The sequence below is a fragment of the Acomys minous genome (assembly GCF_964271855.1).
Source record: "Acomys minous genome assembly, chromosome: 15".
Classification (NCBI taxonomy): domain Eukaryota; kingdom Metazoa; phylum Chordata; class Mammalia; order Rodentia; family Muridae; genus Acomys; species Acomys minous.
This window is the reverse complement of record NC_140497.1, coordinates 47,057,979-47,073,126: the sequence shown is the minus strand read 5'-3', so window position 1 is coordinate 47,073,126 and position 15,148 is coordinate 47,057,979. Positions and strand designations below refer to the sequence as shown.

General features: G+C 37.3%; 1 protein-coding gene across 3 annotated transcripts in view; it reads left to right on the top strand.

Annotated features, from left to right (window-relative positions):
- The window catches only part of CLCN3 (chloride voltage-gated channel 3), a 79,303-nt gene that overhangs the window by 42,467 nt on the left and 21,688 nt on the right, over window positions 1-15,148 (top strand). For all 3 annotated transcript variants that reach the window (XM_084760049.1, XM_084760051.1, XM_084760050.1), the window contains 5 exons: window positions 3,635-3,792; window positions 7,443-7,542; window positions 8,949-9,136; window positions 11,319-11,441; window positions 12,512-12,718. In XM_084760049.1, the coding sequence (XP_084616175.1) occupies window positions 3,635-3,792; window positions 7,443-7,542; window positions 8,949-9,136; window positions 11,319-11,441; window positions 12,512-12,718 (776 nt within the window). The remainder of the gene's footprint in view (window positions 1-3,634; window positions 3,793-7,442; window positions 7,543-8,948; window positions 9,137-11,318; window positions 11,442-12,511; window positions 12,719-15,148) is intronic.

Below are 15,148 nucleotides of genomic sequence, written 5' to 3'. Positions count from 1 at the left end.
TCCTTTTCCTTTTTTGAATTTGAGAGACAGGGTCTCTCACTAAACTTGACTTTGACCTTGCTAACCGGTAGAATGACTGGCCAGCAAGCTCCAGGGATCCTCTTGTCTTCTTCCCTAACATTTCACTACTGCACCTGGATTGTTTATGTGAGTTCTAAGATCTGAATTCAGGGATTCATGCTTACACAGCAAGCACTTCACTGACTGAGCCAGCCTTATCTTTGTAGTAAATTCTTTACAGTAACTTCAGGGCTGAGGGCATGGTTTAAGGGCACACCTACTATGCATGGTCCTCAGCATTGAAGAATTTTCAGACTTATAGAGGTGAAAATTAACACAAAAGATCTTCCATTCTTTTTCTGAATTCCTAAAATATTAGCATTTTATCACATTAGTTTGTTTTGTCTTTTGCTCTTTGCCTTTGTATTAAATATGCCATGTTATATAAAAGAAGTGACATCTTCTATAGATGTAATGAATGTATGAATATACTATATATATACTACATATAATTATGTTAAGAGTAAAATTTAGAAAAGTACACGTTTTTCTCAGATAAAGAAGTACATCTGTATATAATATATTATGATTTTCTAAAAATCATAATCAACATTGGTATAGACTCTTACTTGATCTAGATATTTTTCAGTAGGCCAGTGGCCTTGCTATATTTTCCTGATCATGATCTAATCCTAAAGCACATCTTATAGTTAGTTGCCATGTCTCTTTTAATGCAGAGTAGTTTGTTGCACAATTAAAAAAAATAATTTGTTTTTATGTGCATTGGTGTTTTGCCTGTATGTACATCTGTGTGAGGGCGTCAGATCTTGGAGTTACAGACAATTGTGAGCTGCCATGTGGGTGCTGGGAATTGAACCCAGGTCCTTTAGAAGAGTGGTCAGTGCTCTTAACCACTGAGCCATCTCTCCAGCCCTTGTTGCTCATTCTTAACCTTCTATGATTTGGGCATTTTGAGAGGTGCTTGTTTGTTTGAGACAAGCTCTTTCTGTGTATTCTGACTGTCCTGGAACTTACTATTAAAAGCAGCCAGGCTGGCTTCAAACTCACAGAGCTTCAACTACCTCTGCCTTTCTAGTGCTGAGATTAAAACCATGCACCACCACGGCGCAGTTTGAAAAATAAAACAAGCCCTTATTTTGCAGAATTTCCTTAACTTGGGTGTATTTGGCTTGTTCTTGTGAGAGTATCTTTCTTCATTTTTGCTTAAAATGCCACAAAGTACTGTGCATTGTTCCATAAAGATACAGGGGTTCTTGCCACTTGCTTCCAAAACTATTTCTAGTTTACTAATTTTACTGTTAGTATGTAAAAGGCAAAGTAAATATTCTTATATTTGTCAAGGTAATTATAGTAATTGGCATTTTCTTCTGAAAATATATTTAAAAATTTAAATATGCTTTGGGTGTGTTTTATGTAAATGAATGTGAACATTGCAGTGAAGGAATTGTTTCTTTAAAGTGTCAGCCAATACCAGTAAATTATTTATTCCCGGAGCACCGAATCGATATACTGTTCTCTTTGTAGATGTGTGGCACCCTCTTAAGGCAACCATTCTAATGTATTCATTAGGGAGATGAGGAGAAACCGTGTTTCTAGGCATTTGCGTATTGAGGGAAACAGTTTGCAACCCACAGTGTATTTCAGTGGTTTGTGTCTTAGCAGTGGGTCAGCATGGAAGCTCCTTGTTGCTGTTAATTCTCTGCTCTCCAGCTTATGTGGGAGGACCGACCTCTTGTTGACATCCAGGGAGGCTTTTCTTACTGCCTCGGGGAGACTTCTGCTCCTAACTTTCTATATGATAAATTTTGATGATATGTTTGTGATTATTTCTTTATCTCTACATAAAAGGGAATGAGTCCATTTAAAATAGAAAATCAGCAAAGCAAACAAAGGTCATCTAGGAAATTTGCTTACTCCTTAAAAGTCAGGGAAAAAGAAATGGGCTTCATTTTTATTTTTTGTTTCTATTTATTTCAAATTTATTTTTTGGTACAAAGCCTGTAGATTTAAGGGTTGGCAAATTGTGGCCATGTGACAAATCTTACCCTTCATCTCTTTCTTTTCTTTGTTTTGTTTCTTTGTTTTTTGAGACAGGGTTTCTCCATATAGCCTTGGCTGTCTTGAAACTCTGTAGACCAGGCTGGCCTCTAACTCACAGTGTTCCCACCTGCCTCTGCCTCCAGAGTGCTGGGATTTAGGTGTGCGCCACCACTACCTGGCTCTTTCCTTCCTTTTTTTGTACCTCACTGTGTGGCACGATGGCAGAGCTAAGTAGCTGTAACTCAGTGGCCACCATGGTAAAATACCCTCTAGCTATTGGCTGACTTTTGTATCAGATTATGCATATTTAGGCATTCATATTTTGTTTTCTGTAACACATTTTAGGAAATTCTAACCATACTGCTTAATTTTTAATTTTTTCAAGGATTGTACAGATAGAAGCTTATAGAAAAATTCCTACTAGTGAACTGGCTGATTTGAGACTATTTGTGTATATTTTAGTGACTATAATATTGCTGTGAAGAAACACCATAACCAGTGCAGCTCTTAAAAAAGAAAGCACTTAATTAGGTCTTGCTTATAGTTTCATAGGGTTAGTCTGTTATCTTGTGGAAAGTAGATAGGCATGGTACTGCAGCAGTAGCTGAGAGCTGAGAGATCTGTAGTTAGTAGGCACTTGCGAGGGCCGTGGTGGTAGAAGGAGGGGGAGGTGGGGAACTGGGTTTTGCCGGGTCTTTGAAATGTCAAAGCTTACCCAGAGCCACATCTCTGCCAGTAAGGACACACCTACTCCAATATGAACACACCTCCTGACCCTTCCACACAGTTCTGATGGGGACCAAGTGTGCAGTTATTAAGGGCATGCTCATTCAAACCACCACAGTGTGTATTAGCTGTAGTAGCTTTTCTCGTCCCAAAGGAAAGGTTTATATTTAATTTATGAACTTTCTGTCAAGGTCTCTTTTTACATAGCTGACATATCAGTGCATTCACATACTTTAACATTTTGTGTTTTATTTAATGTATTATATTGAACTTAATTTCATATTTACAGGCTACCTGTATTTTTCCAATTCCCCAATTAACCTTCTTTAGATTTGTTTATTCATAAAATATATAGAAATAATGTGTCAAAGACTTATTTAACCTAATGAAGGACTCAGCTTGATGACAAAACTGATTCAGAGAAGTGTGAGACAGAAATGAATGTAGCTTGTTATGGGAAGACATAAAACAACAAAAAACCGTCACAATTCTGACTTACCTTTCTTACTGGAAGGCAACTATTTACGTTCTATCAGATGAAAACCATTTTCAGTTTACGACTTTTCACAAGCTGTCTTCTAACTTTATGGAGTCTTTTTTGTTTTCAGTGGTAAATGGTACAGACTCACAGAAAGCTCTCTTGGCCGGAATGTTAGGTGACCATTAGGCTGCTTGCTAATATAGCTTTGTAAGGTCATGAATATTCCTTTTTCTTATTTCTAATTTGGGTAATCAACTTTCCTCTGTTTTTCAATGATTTTTGTCATGACATTTGCAATTTACCAATTTGTAAAGAAGTTGCAAAACTCACCGTTGTAAAATAAACTCTTCTCCTTTTGTGCTGCAGGAACGCATTACACAATGACAAATGGAGGCAGCATCAATAGCTCTACACACCTGCTGGATCTTCTGGACGAGCCCATCCCAGGTGTTGGCACATACGATGACTTCCACACCATTGACTGGGTGCGAGAGAAGTGTAAGGACAGGGAAAGGCACAGACGTGTAAGTGTTTTCAGTATTTTATGAAATGAGTACACAATGGATCATTTAAAATCATATTTCTGCCAGTGACCTCAGGCCACCAAAATGTTATACATTAAAATATGTTTTGATACGTCATATATGGTACATTTCCCCCCTTTGTCTTGGTGTTTCCTCTTTTAGTTCCTTTATACCCTGTAATTTTCTGGACAGGGTTTGTGGTAGTTTAAAAATAAAACAAAATAACAACAACAAAATAGAATTAGATAAATTAAGATGGAAAGGGAGAAATGCAGCGTAAGAATTGGGTGAAGACAGGCCAGGCTTAATGAGGCCACCAAGACTTTTGCTTTCAGCCTCTCAGCAGCTAAAGCAACAGGAGCTCTGTTGCATAAGTCTAGTGCAGAGGAAGATAACATGCAGAGAAAAAAATCGTTGTATAAGATTTTGCTTTTTTTAAAAAAACATTTCATTTTCCAGTAATAAATGCTGAGATATTTCTCAAGTTGGATCCTGGGTAAAATTTTTTTTGTGTTCATAAGCCACTGAATTTCCTTTTTTAAGGGAAAATGGAAAGGGAATTGAGGCATGGTAGTACATGCCTATAGTCCAGCAAGCAAGAGGCTGAGTGCAGGAGCCCAGTGTAGGCTAAATAGCAAGACCCCTGTCTCAAACAAAACAACCCCCAAACCCAAGTCCCACAGGATAGTGAATGCATACTGGTATAATCGAAAACATACTCTTTCAAAAAGAGGTAGAAAAATTATTTGAAATGTAAATTCCAACTTTCCAAGCCTGTTTATTTATTTACCTATTTATTTGTTTATTTCCAGTATCTGAAATTTACTTTCAAAATAAGCTTACCTAAATTAGTTGTAACCTTTTGTATCAATGTCTATTTTTATGTGACGCATGCACTCACAGTAGTTTATGTTGTGTATGAAAGTTCAGATTGTTAGATGCTCTTGGCCTGAGGGCATAACTGAAAGTTAGCGCGTGAACTCCATGTTCCCATCCAGTGCTTCTTCCCCACCTCACTCAAATGCCCTTTGAACCTTAGAAAATATTGAGGATCCTTCATTTATATGAGTTAATATTTTCCAATTAAGTGCTAGAATTTAGAACATTTAAAAGTACTAGTTCACTTAAAAAGTATAACTACAGACCTATAATTTATAAAATAACTAATAGTAAATAAAATAGTATATTTTCCACAATAAATATTTACAGAGTAATTTTTTTAAAAAAATCCTCATGATTGCCTGGCTTAATAATGGGTTCTCATACCTCATAATGGATATCTCATATCCCCATAATAATGGAGTCTCATAGCTGCTTTTGTATTCTGATTTTTAAAAAGGTTTATTATTTTATGTATATGAGTATATACTGTCTTCATGCACATCAGAAGATGGCACCAGATCATATTACAGATGGTTGTGAGCCACACTGTGGTTGCTGGGACTTGAACTCGGGACCTCTGAAGAGCTCTTAACAGCTGAGCCATCTCTCTAGCCCCCGCTTTTATATTCTATTGTTATGTTTTGTTGTATAAAGAATAAAAAGAAAATCCAGCATCACACAGTTGTAGTTTGAAAAGCTATGAGCATTTCAATAGCCCTTTTAGATCATTGTAGCTATTTTCTGATAGGATAAAAGAGCAAGTGGTAGGTTCTAAAAGACCAGCTGTAGTGCATTCTGACATTGTCTTAACCAGCACTGCCTCTGGTTACATTAAAATCCATCACTTCACCTTGAGCCTTGGGGATACACTTTCTTTTCTTTTCTTTCTTTCTTTCCTTCTTTCTTTTTAGATTTTTAAATTTACTTATGTATACAGTGTTTTGTCTGCATGCACACCAGATCTCACTACAGATAGTTGTGAGCCATCATGTGGTTGCTGGGCATTGAGCTCAGGACCTCTTAACCTTTGAGCCTTCTCTCCAACCCCGGGGATACACTTTCTTATTATTAAGGAAATACTATTTTGTTGATCTCAGTGGGTTGTCAGATGTAGGCAGTAGTGGTTGGTTGCTTGTTTAGTTGGTTGGGTTTTGTCTTGGGAATTTAACTCAATATATGTACAATCTTACTGTGTTGGAAATAGTTTCTCTTGCAGAGCTCCAGGAGGGGTTCATGGGCCTTCCAGGTTATCTGTGGATTTCTTTTAACAACTTTTTTTTTTTAAAGCTCACATTGATACTTTTTATTAGGTGATAGGTATTATAATACAAGTATCAGAAAATGACCACTGAATAAAAATAATTTATTTGTTTTACAGGTAGTATCATCAGTCTTTTTTTTTAAAGAGAAGTCTTTATATGCAATACAGTTTATTTGACCAATACTATATTGGTGAACATTTAGGTGATTTCCATGTTTTTGTAGATTGGTGACGAATCAACACTATTGCACACAGTGCTTCTACACTGAAAATACCCTAGCAAGTGTTTATCAAGTGACCATTGTGTGGGAGCAGAACAACAAAAGGAATGGCAGAGACTGTCTGAAAATGACTTAATGCTATCTTTTTAAAATGTGGAATTTAGTGACCGTTTTTAAGACATGCCTTACTTCCAGTTCTAAAAGTGGTTGGTATCTGTGTTTGGATGCTTCTGTTGAAACAAACATAATTTCCTCATTCACCTTGGAATTTACTATCTTCTTAATTGGTTCTTGTGGCTTTTGAATAGATGATCCACTTGAAATAGATCAGGTCATTGAATTCCAGCTGTAGCTGTCCCACAGGATAGTTGAGCACTGAGGCCCCAGATGGACAATAAAGCTTCTTAAAGTTAAGCTGTGAGCAGGACGAAAAGAAGCTAGTGAGATGGGCTTAGCAGCACAGACAGGCACACGGTGCCATTCTTAATGAGGGGAGATTGGCATCAAATCTTGTTGATCTCCTAACTGCCTATATGCACAGTCAGTTGAGGGCATTTTTTTTTTCTTTTCTTCCTGGCTTGCATAGTTATAGAAGAGTCTTAGGCTGTTACAAGTGCGATTAGAGCTCTACATCTGTGTGTTCATAATTCTATATCCTTGGGGGTGTGTCTCTGACTATGTGACTCAAATGTTTTTTATGAGCAGCTTATGTTCAATTAGTTTTAACTTAAAAAAAAAAAGATTTATTTATTTACTATTTATACAGTATTCTGCCACATGTGTACCTGTAGGCCAGAAGAGGGCACCACATCTCATTATAGATGGTTGGGAGCCACCATGTGGTGGCTGGGAACTGAACTCAGGAACTTTGGAAGAACAGACAGTGCTCTTAACTTCTGAGCCATCTCTCTAGCCCCTAGTTTTAACTTTTAAAAACTTTGACTTTTAGGTACTGAAGCCAGATGTTTACCTATGTTATCTGACTTCTGATGTGTAGCTGTTGAGGTCTGAATTGGATATAATTTGAAACAGTCCAGGTCAGATGTCCATATGGCTTATGGGCCCTTCACACCCAAATCGAGAGGTTCTTAATAAATGCAGATCTCTGCATGGTGCTTGTTCTCTGGCTCTTAGGCACAACTGTCCTAACAGAGGGATTTTTGTCCCAAGTTTGCTTTGTTATCATTTAATTTACAAGGTACTTTCTGTGTTGTGATAACTTGACAAAATTAGACTCATGAATTGTAGAAATACAGTTTTAAAAGTGAACATATTTCTAATTTCAGATCAACAGTAAAAAAAAAGAGTCAGCATGGGAAATGACAAAAAGTCTTTATGATGCCTGGTCAGGATGGCTTGTAGTTACACTGACAGGACTGGCATCAGGTAAGGAAAAAAGATTAAGGCAAACCTTTGTTTTCTTGTGTTTTAGTGTCATAGCCAATAGCTAATACTTGTTGTGCAGTATTATAGCGGCTCTGCATGTATTTAAGACTCATGGCAATCTCCATCGTTAACACTGTCATACCGTGATACAGATGAGGGACTAAAGCACAAGAGAAGTTACGTGGCTTGGCTGCAGCCTCATGGCCATAGGTGGCTTGGTACATGGTCTGTTTTTGTAGCACTGCACTTTTCAGTGTGGCTGTCAAGTCCCTAGAGAGAAGAGTTGAACTACTAGCCAATAATAGTCTGAGTATCACTAGGGGTAGCTTTTTTTTTTTAATGTGTTTATTATGTGTACAATGAACTGTCTGCACGTATGCCTGCGTACCAGAAGAGGGCACCAAATCGCATAACAGATGGTTGGGAGCCACCATGTGGTTGCTGGGAATTGAACTCAGGACCTTGGGAAGAGCTCTGAGCCATCTCTCCAGCCCCCTAGCGGTAGTTCTAATCACTCTCAGTCTCCACCATGAAAGACAGAAAACAGGAAAAAGTAAGTTACTTGTGCAGAATAGAGAGAAGTATTGATAACTGGCATGGATAAGAATGTTGTGTTCTGTCTATGTGACCCATTCGTTTCTTGTGAGAAGAGTGATCTAGATTTGATCATAACTTTGTATATTTTTATTATTCTGTTAGTAAGACAGTATATATATATATATATATATATATATATATATATATATTTATATAGTTTTCTGTTAATTAAAAATTACATATTTATTATGAAGTAATTCAGTAAATGGTATGCACTTCTTTAATCATATTTAATGAGCATTTTATTTTATTATTCTGTTTATTTTGAGATAGTCTCGACATGTAACTCTGGCTATACTGGAACTCGATGTGTAGACAAGGCTGGCCTCAAACTTGCAGAGATCCACCTTCTTCTGCCTCCCAAGTGCTGCGATATGTGCCACCATGCCTAGCTATGGGCATTACATTTTAGTAAGAGCTCTATAATGTTGAAGTCTGATTAAGTTTAGGATGGAAACATGCTAAATTAGTAGTTCTCATTTCAGTTGCCAGAGTTGTGACACTCTTGTCAAGTAGTTGTTTTTTAAAACTGTTGTAGTGTTTTTAAAATAACTTTTTCTCTTTTTAAAATTTCAATTTTAATGATCTGAGTCAGTTTCAATTACAAAGAATATCAATTTTATTTTAAAATAGAGCTATTTACAATTTTTATAACTAATATATGTATACTTAAAATCAAATTTAGATAATAGTTTCTAATTGACCCTTTATTGATAGGTTATTTTTGCTTTTTGTTAATTTCTTAACTAGATAGTCTCAACTCTCCCTAAATAGACATATTTTGGACCATTTCCAATGTATTCTTACAGGAGCACTAGCTGGATTAATAGACATTGCTGCTGACTGGATGACTGACCTGAAGGAGGGCATTTGCCTCAGTGCATTGTGGTACAACCATGAACAGTGTTGCTGGGGGTCTAATGAAACAACATTTGAAGAGAGGGATAAATGTCCACAGTGGAAAACATGGGCAGAGTTAATCATAGGTCAAGCAGAGGTAAGTCTTTGTGCAAGAGTTAGTCACTGATACAGATAAATATGTCCACTTCCTTTAGTTATAGAATCTACCACATATTAGGTCATTGTAACTTGCATAAAGGAAAGAAAAGGTCTGTAGCAGAGGAACAGAAAAAATATATATACAGTGAGAACAAGTACCGATTATTTCAAGTAGCTTTTGTGTTGTTTAATGCATAGTCATGTGAGTCATGCGGCTTATGATGTAGATTTACTACAAGTTGTAACGGGAAGTGTATAGTTACTGCAACAGGAGCTATGTAAAGCTTAATATAAAGTTATTAAAGTGGAATGACACGTTACTAAGATTAGAAAATATGAATTGTGGAAGTGTAAGATACACTTTATAAAAATCAGCTTCTTGGGGTTCAGATACTTCAAAGAAATTCATATATTTTTATTTTTTGTCTTTTATTAATGTGTTTTTTAAGATATATTTTTAGCTGGTTGTGGGGGTGCACACCTTTAATCCCAGCACTCAGGAGGCAGAGGTAGGCAGATCTCTGTGAGCTTGAGGCCAGCCTGGTCTACAGAGTATGTCCAGGACAGCCAGGGCCATTATACAGAGAAACTCTGTCTCTAAAATCCAAAAGAAAAAAAAGATACATTTTTAATTAAAAGAGAATTACGTCCTTCTCCCTCCCCCTTCCTCCCTTCATCACTACCCAGGTACTCTCCTTGCAACTCCTCCTATGCCCTTCTTGCTCTTAAACTGGCAGGCTATTTTTCTTCTATTATTGTTACATACATATGTGTACATTTATGTATGTGTTTGTATGCATAAATATTTAAATGCATTATGCTGGATGCATTTTTGTTTGTATATGTTTTCAGGGCTGGCATTTTTATTGAATAATTAGTAAGGGGGCTTCTCCTTGAAGTAGGCTAACGCTCCCTCGCTCCCTCCCCCAGCTATCGTCATTTCCTGTAGTGCTTCCTGTAGGGGCAGGGCCTGTCATATTTTCTCCCCTTCCACATCTATGGGTCTGCTGATACTGCATTGTTCTGGTCTTGCTTATGCTCCCTGTTTCTAGGTGATACTATTTTAGGGCAGACTTCCTGGTATTTTGGTTCCAAAAATCTTTCTCCTCCTGTCCCCTGAGCCATAGATGCAGGAGTTTTGGTGTAGATGTGTCTGTGCTCTGTTGAATCAACACTGATCAACAATTCCTTGATCTCTGCATTATGTCCAGTTCTGGTTTTCTGAGATGGTCTCCATTGCTAGGAAAGGTGCTTCTCAAACAAAAACAGTTAGCAGGCCTTGATTGGAACTTGGCTTATGTGTTTGTAAGTGGTGGAAGGTCATATGTTCTTTTGTGGGAGTATAATATCCAAACTGTAATGATGTTCTATAATAAAGCTTAAAAGTTTAAAAGCTTAAAAGCTTAAAAGATATATTTTATATATTCACATATGGATATACTTTACAAATTTTTGTTATAGCCGAAGTTTAGGTTGAAAGAATATGTATTAATGTTCCATGTGTTGTTTATTACCTTGCTGAATTGGAATCAGTTTAATGATCTTCAGGAGAATTGAAACAGAATGAAATCTGCGTGCCAGAGACTGGAGCCATGGTTCAATAGTTAAGAATGGTCACTGCTCTTGCAGAGAACCAGAGTTCAGTTCTCACCACCACATGGAAGCTCACAACTGCAGCTCCATCTCCAGGAATCACATTGCCCTTTTCAGTACTCTGTGGGCTTCTGCATGCATGTGGGTCAGTAAATTCACACAGCAAACACACACACACACACACACACACACACACACACACACACACACACACACACACACATCTACAAAGGAAAGGAAATAAACCAAGGGCCAACACAATTTTATCTCCACCAACAATTTCTAAAACATTTGTGGGTAGGTATAGATCAATGTGTAACTAACATGTCTATGTAACAAGACTAGGAAATTTACCAGATGGGAATACGTTTTTGGATTCTACTTTACCTTGTTCATATAAAGCTTTTATTGTGTAGGTAAACCAATAGACTTTTAGAACTCAGTCTGGGCAGCATATCTAAATCCCAAATTTATAAATACCAATAACAGTAATGATATGTTTTATATAAGTTTCTTATGTGACAGGCACTTGAATTAGCGGTGCACTGTAAATCATGTTCAGACTCTGAGCTGTTTTTGCTTTTTAGGGTCCGGGGTCTTATATCATGAACTACATAATGTACATCTTTTGGGCTTTGAGTTTTGCCTTTCTTGCAGTTTCCTTGGTGAAAGTATTTGCTCCATATGCCTGTGGCTCTGGAATTCCAGAGGTAAGCCATTTAATGTTCATTAAATGATAATTGTATGCAGCTTTTTATCTTTAGGAATTGTATGTTTTAAGAAAATAGCTTTTTTGTTGTTGTTAACATGAAAAAGAAAAAAAACAGAGAAGCTGGGGGCTAGAGAGATCTGTAATACAGAGGTTGGTCATTTCCCCCCCACACTCCCCCAGTCATGTGCACAAGCCTTCCCACCAGTAATATATAGCTCATGAGTAAGCAAATTAAGTTTAAACAACAAACACTTCAGAAGTGTTTTCTGGCCTAAAGTTCTTTGATAGATTAGTTGATGTTTTGCTGTTTGGCTCCGATTGTAATATATTCTTTTCTTTCTAAGACTGTTGACTAGATTAAATAAGCTAATGACTCCTAATTTGGTTATTTTATATTCTAAGAAAATAATTTGACTGCAGTAGGTCAGTAGGATAGATATTTGCCTTTAATTTCATCAGTAGTAAGTTAAAAGAGAATAACACTTAGGCTTGAACTTATTTATTTCTATTTTTTAATTATTTTTAAATTAGTGTTTTCTAACATCTTTTAAAAATAAATTGTGATTTTTAAATGCTGTGTGGGTAAAGATGTCTTTAATGAGGATTCAATACCTGCTGTTGTTACTGGTTGTCATCTATCCTCTGTGGTATAGGTAAGAACATCCCATGTGGTTCAGTGTGGTGAGAGGCCACAATGTCTCTATTCTTGACAGACTGAAATGGATTTAAACACTGTGCTTATTCCTACAAGAGAAATTTCCAAATTTGCCTTTAATTGATTATTATATCTCAATATCATTATGGCCCTGCATTTACTTTACCATGATCTAGCATTTTTATTTGTTCTTGAGATAGGGTTACCTCCTATTTTCGGTTGAATATTTAATTATATGATACTGATTTATTGTATATGATAAAGTAAAGTTTTTTTAAATCATTAATTATACTTTGCCAAAGTTTGGTGGGTAGTTTGGTAGATGAAACATGCAACCAAATATTTTAGCTAAATTAAAGTAGATTTTCTTGTTTCCTAAAGGAAATTAAACAGCCTTCGTCTTTCCTTTATAGATTAAAACTATTTTGAGTGGATTCATCATCAGAGGTTACTTGGGAAAATGGACTTTAATGATTAAAACCATCACATTAGTGCTGGCTGTGGCATCAGGTTTGAGTTTAGGAAAAGAAGGTCCCCTGGTACACGTTGCCTGTTGTTGTGGAAATATCTTTTCCTACCTCTTCCCAAAGTACAGCACAAATGAGGCTAAAAAGAGGGAGGTAAGTAGTGTTTGCCCTTTATTTAACAGAAAATGAATGTCCTATAACCTTAATGTCTGTTGAATGGTTTTCTAGTGTAAAGATGTGTGTATCACTTATTTTTTGGATAAATTGCGTGTTCAGATTGAAACTTGAGGTTAGCCTGTGCTTCTTTTTTCTTTCCTAACTTGCCACTGCTGAGTTAGACTAGCTAGAACCCCTCGGTTTCAGTTAATTTCTTGAAAGATCTTTGCTATTTTTATTCTCGTGGTTTTTGACGTTACTGCGGCTCCAGCCTTGGGAAGTTGGGCTGTGTTTCCTCCAGCAGATAGGCCCTATTGCCATGGGAATTGTCTGTGGTAAGCAGAAAGCTTTCTTGAAAATACCGTGGGGAAGTTTGGGCGACCTTCAGGACTTTCTAAATTTGTTAGAAAGTAACTTCACAGGGAGTGTGGGGACTTGTCTTTATTTCAGAAGCTTTGAAGCACTTCTGTTTTACTGTTCTAGGTAACACGGGCTTTTCTAGCAGACTAGCCCGCAGCTCAGGGTTCTGTGTGGTTATGGGTGTTTCTGAAGGAAAAGCCCGGTCCTGAGCATGTCCATAGACTCGCGTTTCCCAGCCTCACAATCTCTGAGAGTCTGGCGTTACGTTTGTGTGATTTAACCCTGCAGTCTTAGATGGCTCAGAGATCTTACGGTTGTTAAGGTATGGCTGTTACCCCTTATCAAGGATTGAACTCAGGCCCTCCCTGTTCATCCTGTTGTTACTAGTGTAAGCCCTACCACACACACATACATTTTAACAGTTCTTTATAGCTATCCCTAAAGTGGCTCACTTGAAAGCATCATATTTTCATCTTTGAATGATAATTGTATGTGGTACTTTGGAAATATTTGCTCACGTTGTAAAATTAAGTCCATAGTAATCCTAGTGTGGCATTGCCATCCTCATTCATAAGTTAGGGAACTAGGGCTTAAAAAGCTAGCAGGCACATTCAAGATAACACACAATAGCAGAAAAAAACTGTTTTTAAAAATTACCTGTATTACTGTAGGCCGCCCGGCTAGCAGTCAGTCAAGACACAGGCACTTGTTATATTTTAAAATAGCCTTAGTTAACCTGGGGCAGGGCAGCTATCAGTCTTCTAACCTACCTCCCATCTCAGGATGGCTCCAACCAGTCTATCACAGTGGCAGTCTTAGTGGGGTATCCGTGGTGTTCCCAAGTACCTTCACCTGGGATAACGTCTCCAATCCTTGCCACAGAAAAATTCACTTTTTTCTCTGATTCTAAAAACTATGTTTTTAACTACTGTGCTTTTATTATAATTGTATATATATGTTTAAAAAGTGAACTATCCAAATATCTGTATTGTGAGATTGTAGGTGGTGGTATTCTGAGCACTTTCTCTGTATTCACTGAGTGCCGTTATCACAGTCGTCCAGGGAGACAGGCTGAGGTGCTTATTGGGCCTGCACAGCAGTGCAGGGCAGAGGCAGGGCATGCAGTTTGTGCTCCTTACTCCTTAACTTTTATCTCCTAATTTTACTCCTAGAAAATTTGTAAAATTTGGTGTTTTGAGGAAATGCTTAGGGTACTCTCAGATATTTACTGGATCAAAGTAGTGAAGGGAATAAAGACTCATTTTTCTTTCTCTTTTTAGTATTTTGTTGTTGTTGTTGTTGTTTTTCTAGACAGGGTTTCTCTGTGTAGCCTTGGCTGTCCTGGACTCACTTTGTAGACCGGGCTGGCCTCTAACTCCCGGTGATCCGCCTACCTCTGCCTCCGAGGACTGGGATTAAAGGTGTGCACCACCACACCCGGCATAAAGATTCTTAAGAATAATCAACAAATTTCTAAAGAAATTAGAGTATAGTTGATTTCCTGTAGTTAGGAGGTCAGCAGTGAGCAAGTACCCCAGAGAGCTGCCCAGGTGCACACCAGAAAGTGTGTGAATTTTTTTCTTCCTTGAAACTATTTTTACCATTGAGTTGGTGACTCAGAGGGACTGCTGTTTGTACTTTGGAACATACTTAAAATGATCAAGTGTAGCAGGATGTTCAGAGGGCTTAGAGTAGTTATCGAGAAACTGTTGAGTGGACTGTGGTATCTTTGATAAGGCTTAGAGTCATTACTAATGGGGAAGCAATTAGAGCCAAAATCTGGAGAAATTATATCCTACTTAAAAATAAGTCACTCCCATTTCACGTTTGTTTTCTCTCCATTGTGCAAACATAGCATTGAAGGTTGCTAGTATTCACTGCCTTCACTTTACATATACTCGTGTTGGTATGTTTGGCATTAATATCTTGACTGTATAAAAAAAGTGCAAATGAGCTTGAAATTAAAGCAGAAAAGCAAAACATTACATTTTAGAAGAAATGAATACTTGCCCCTTGGTTTGCAAGGAGGATGTGTAGGTTAAGATCAGAAGAGGCACTGGGATAGCA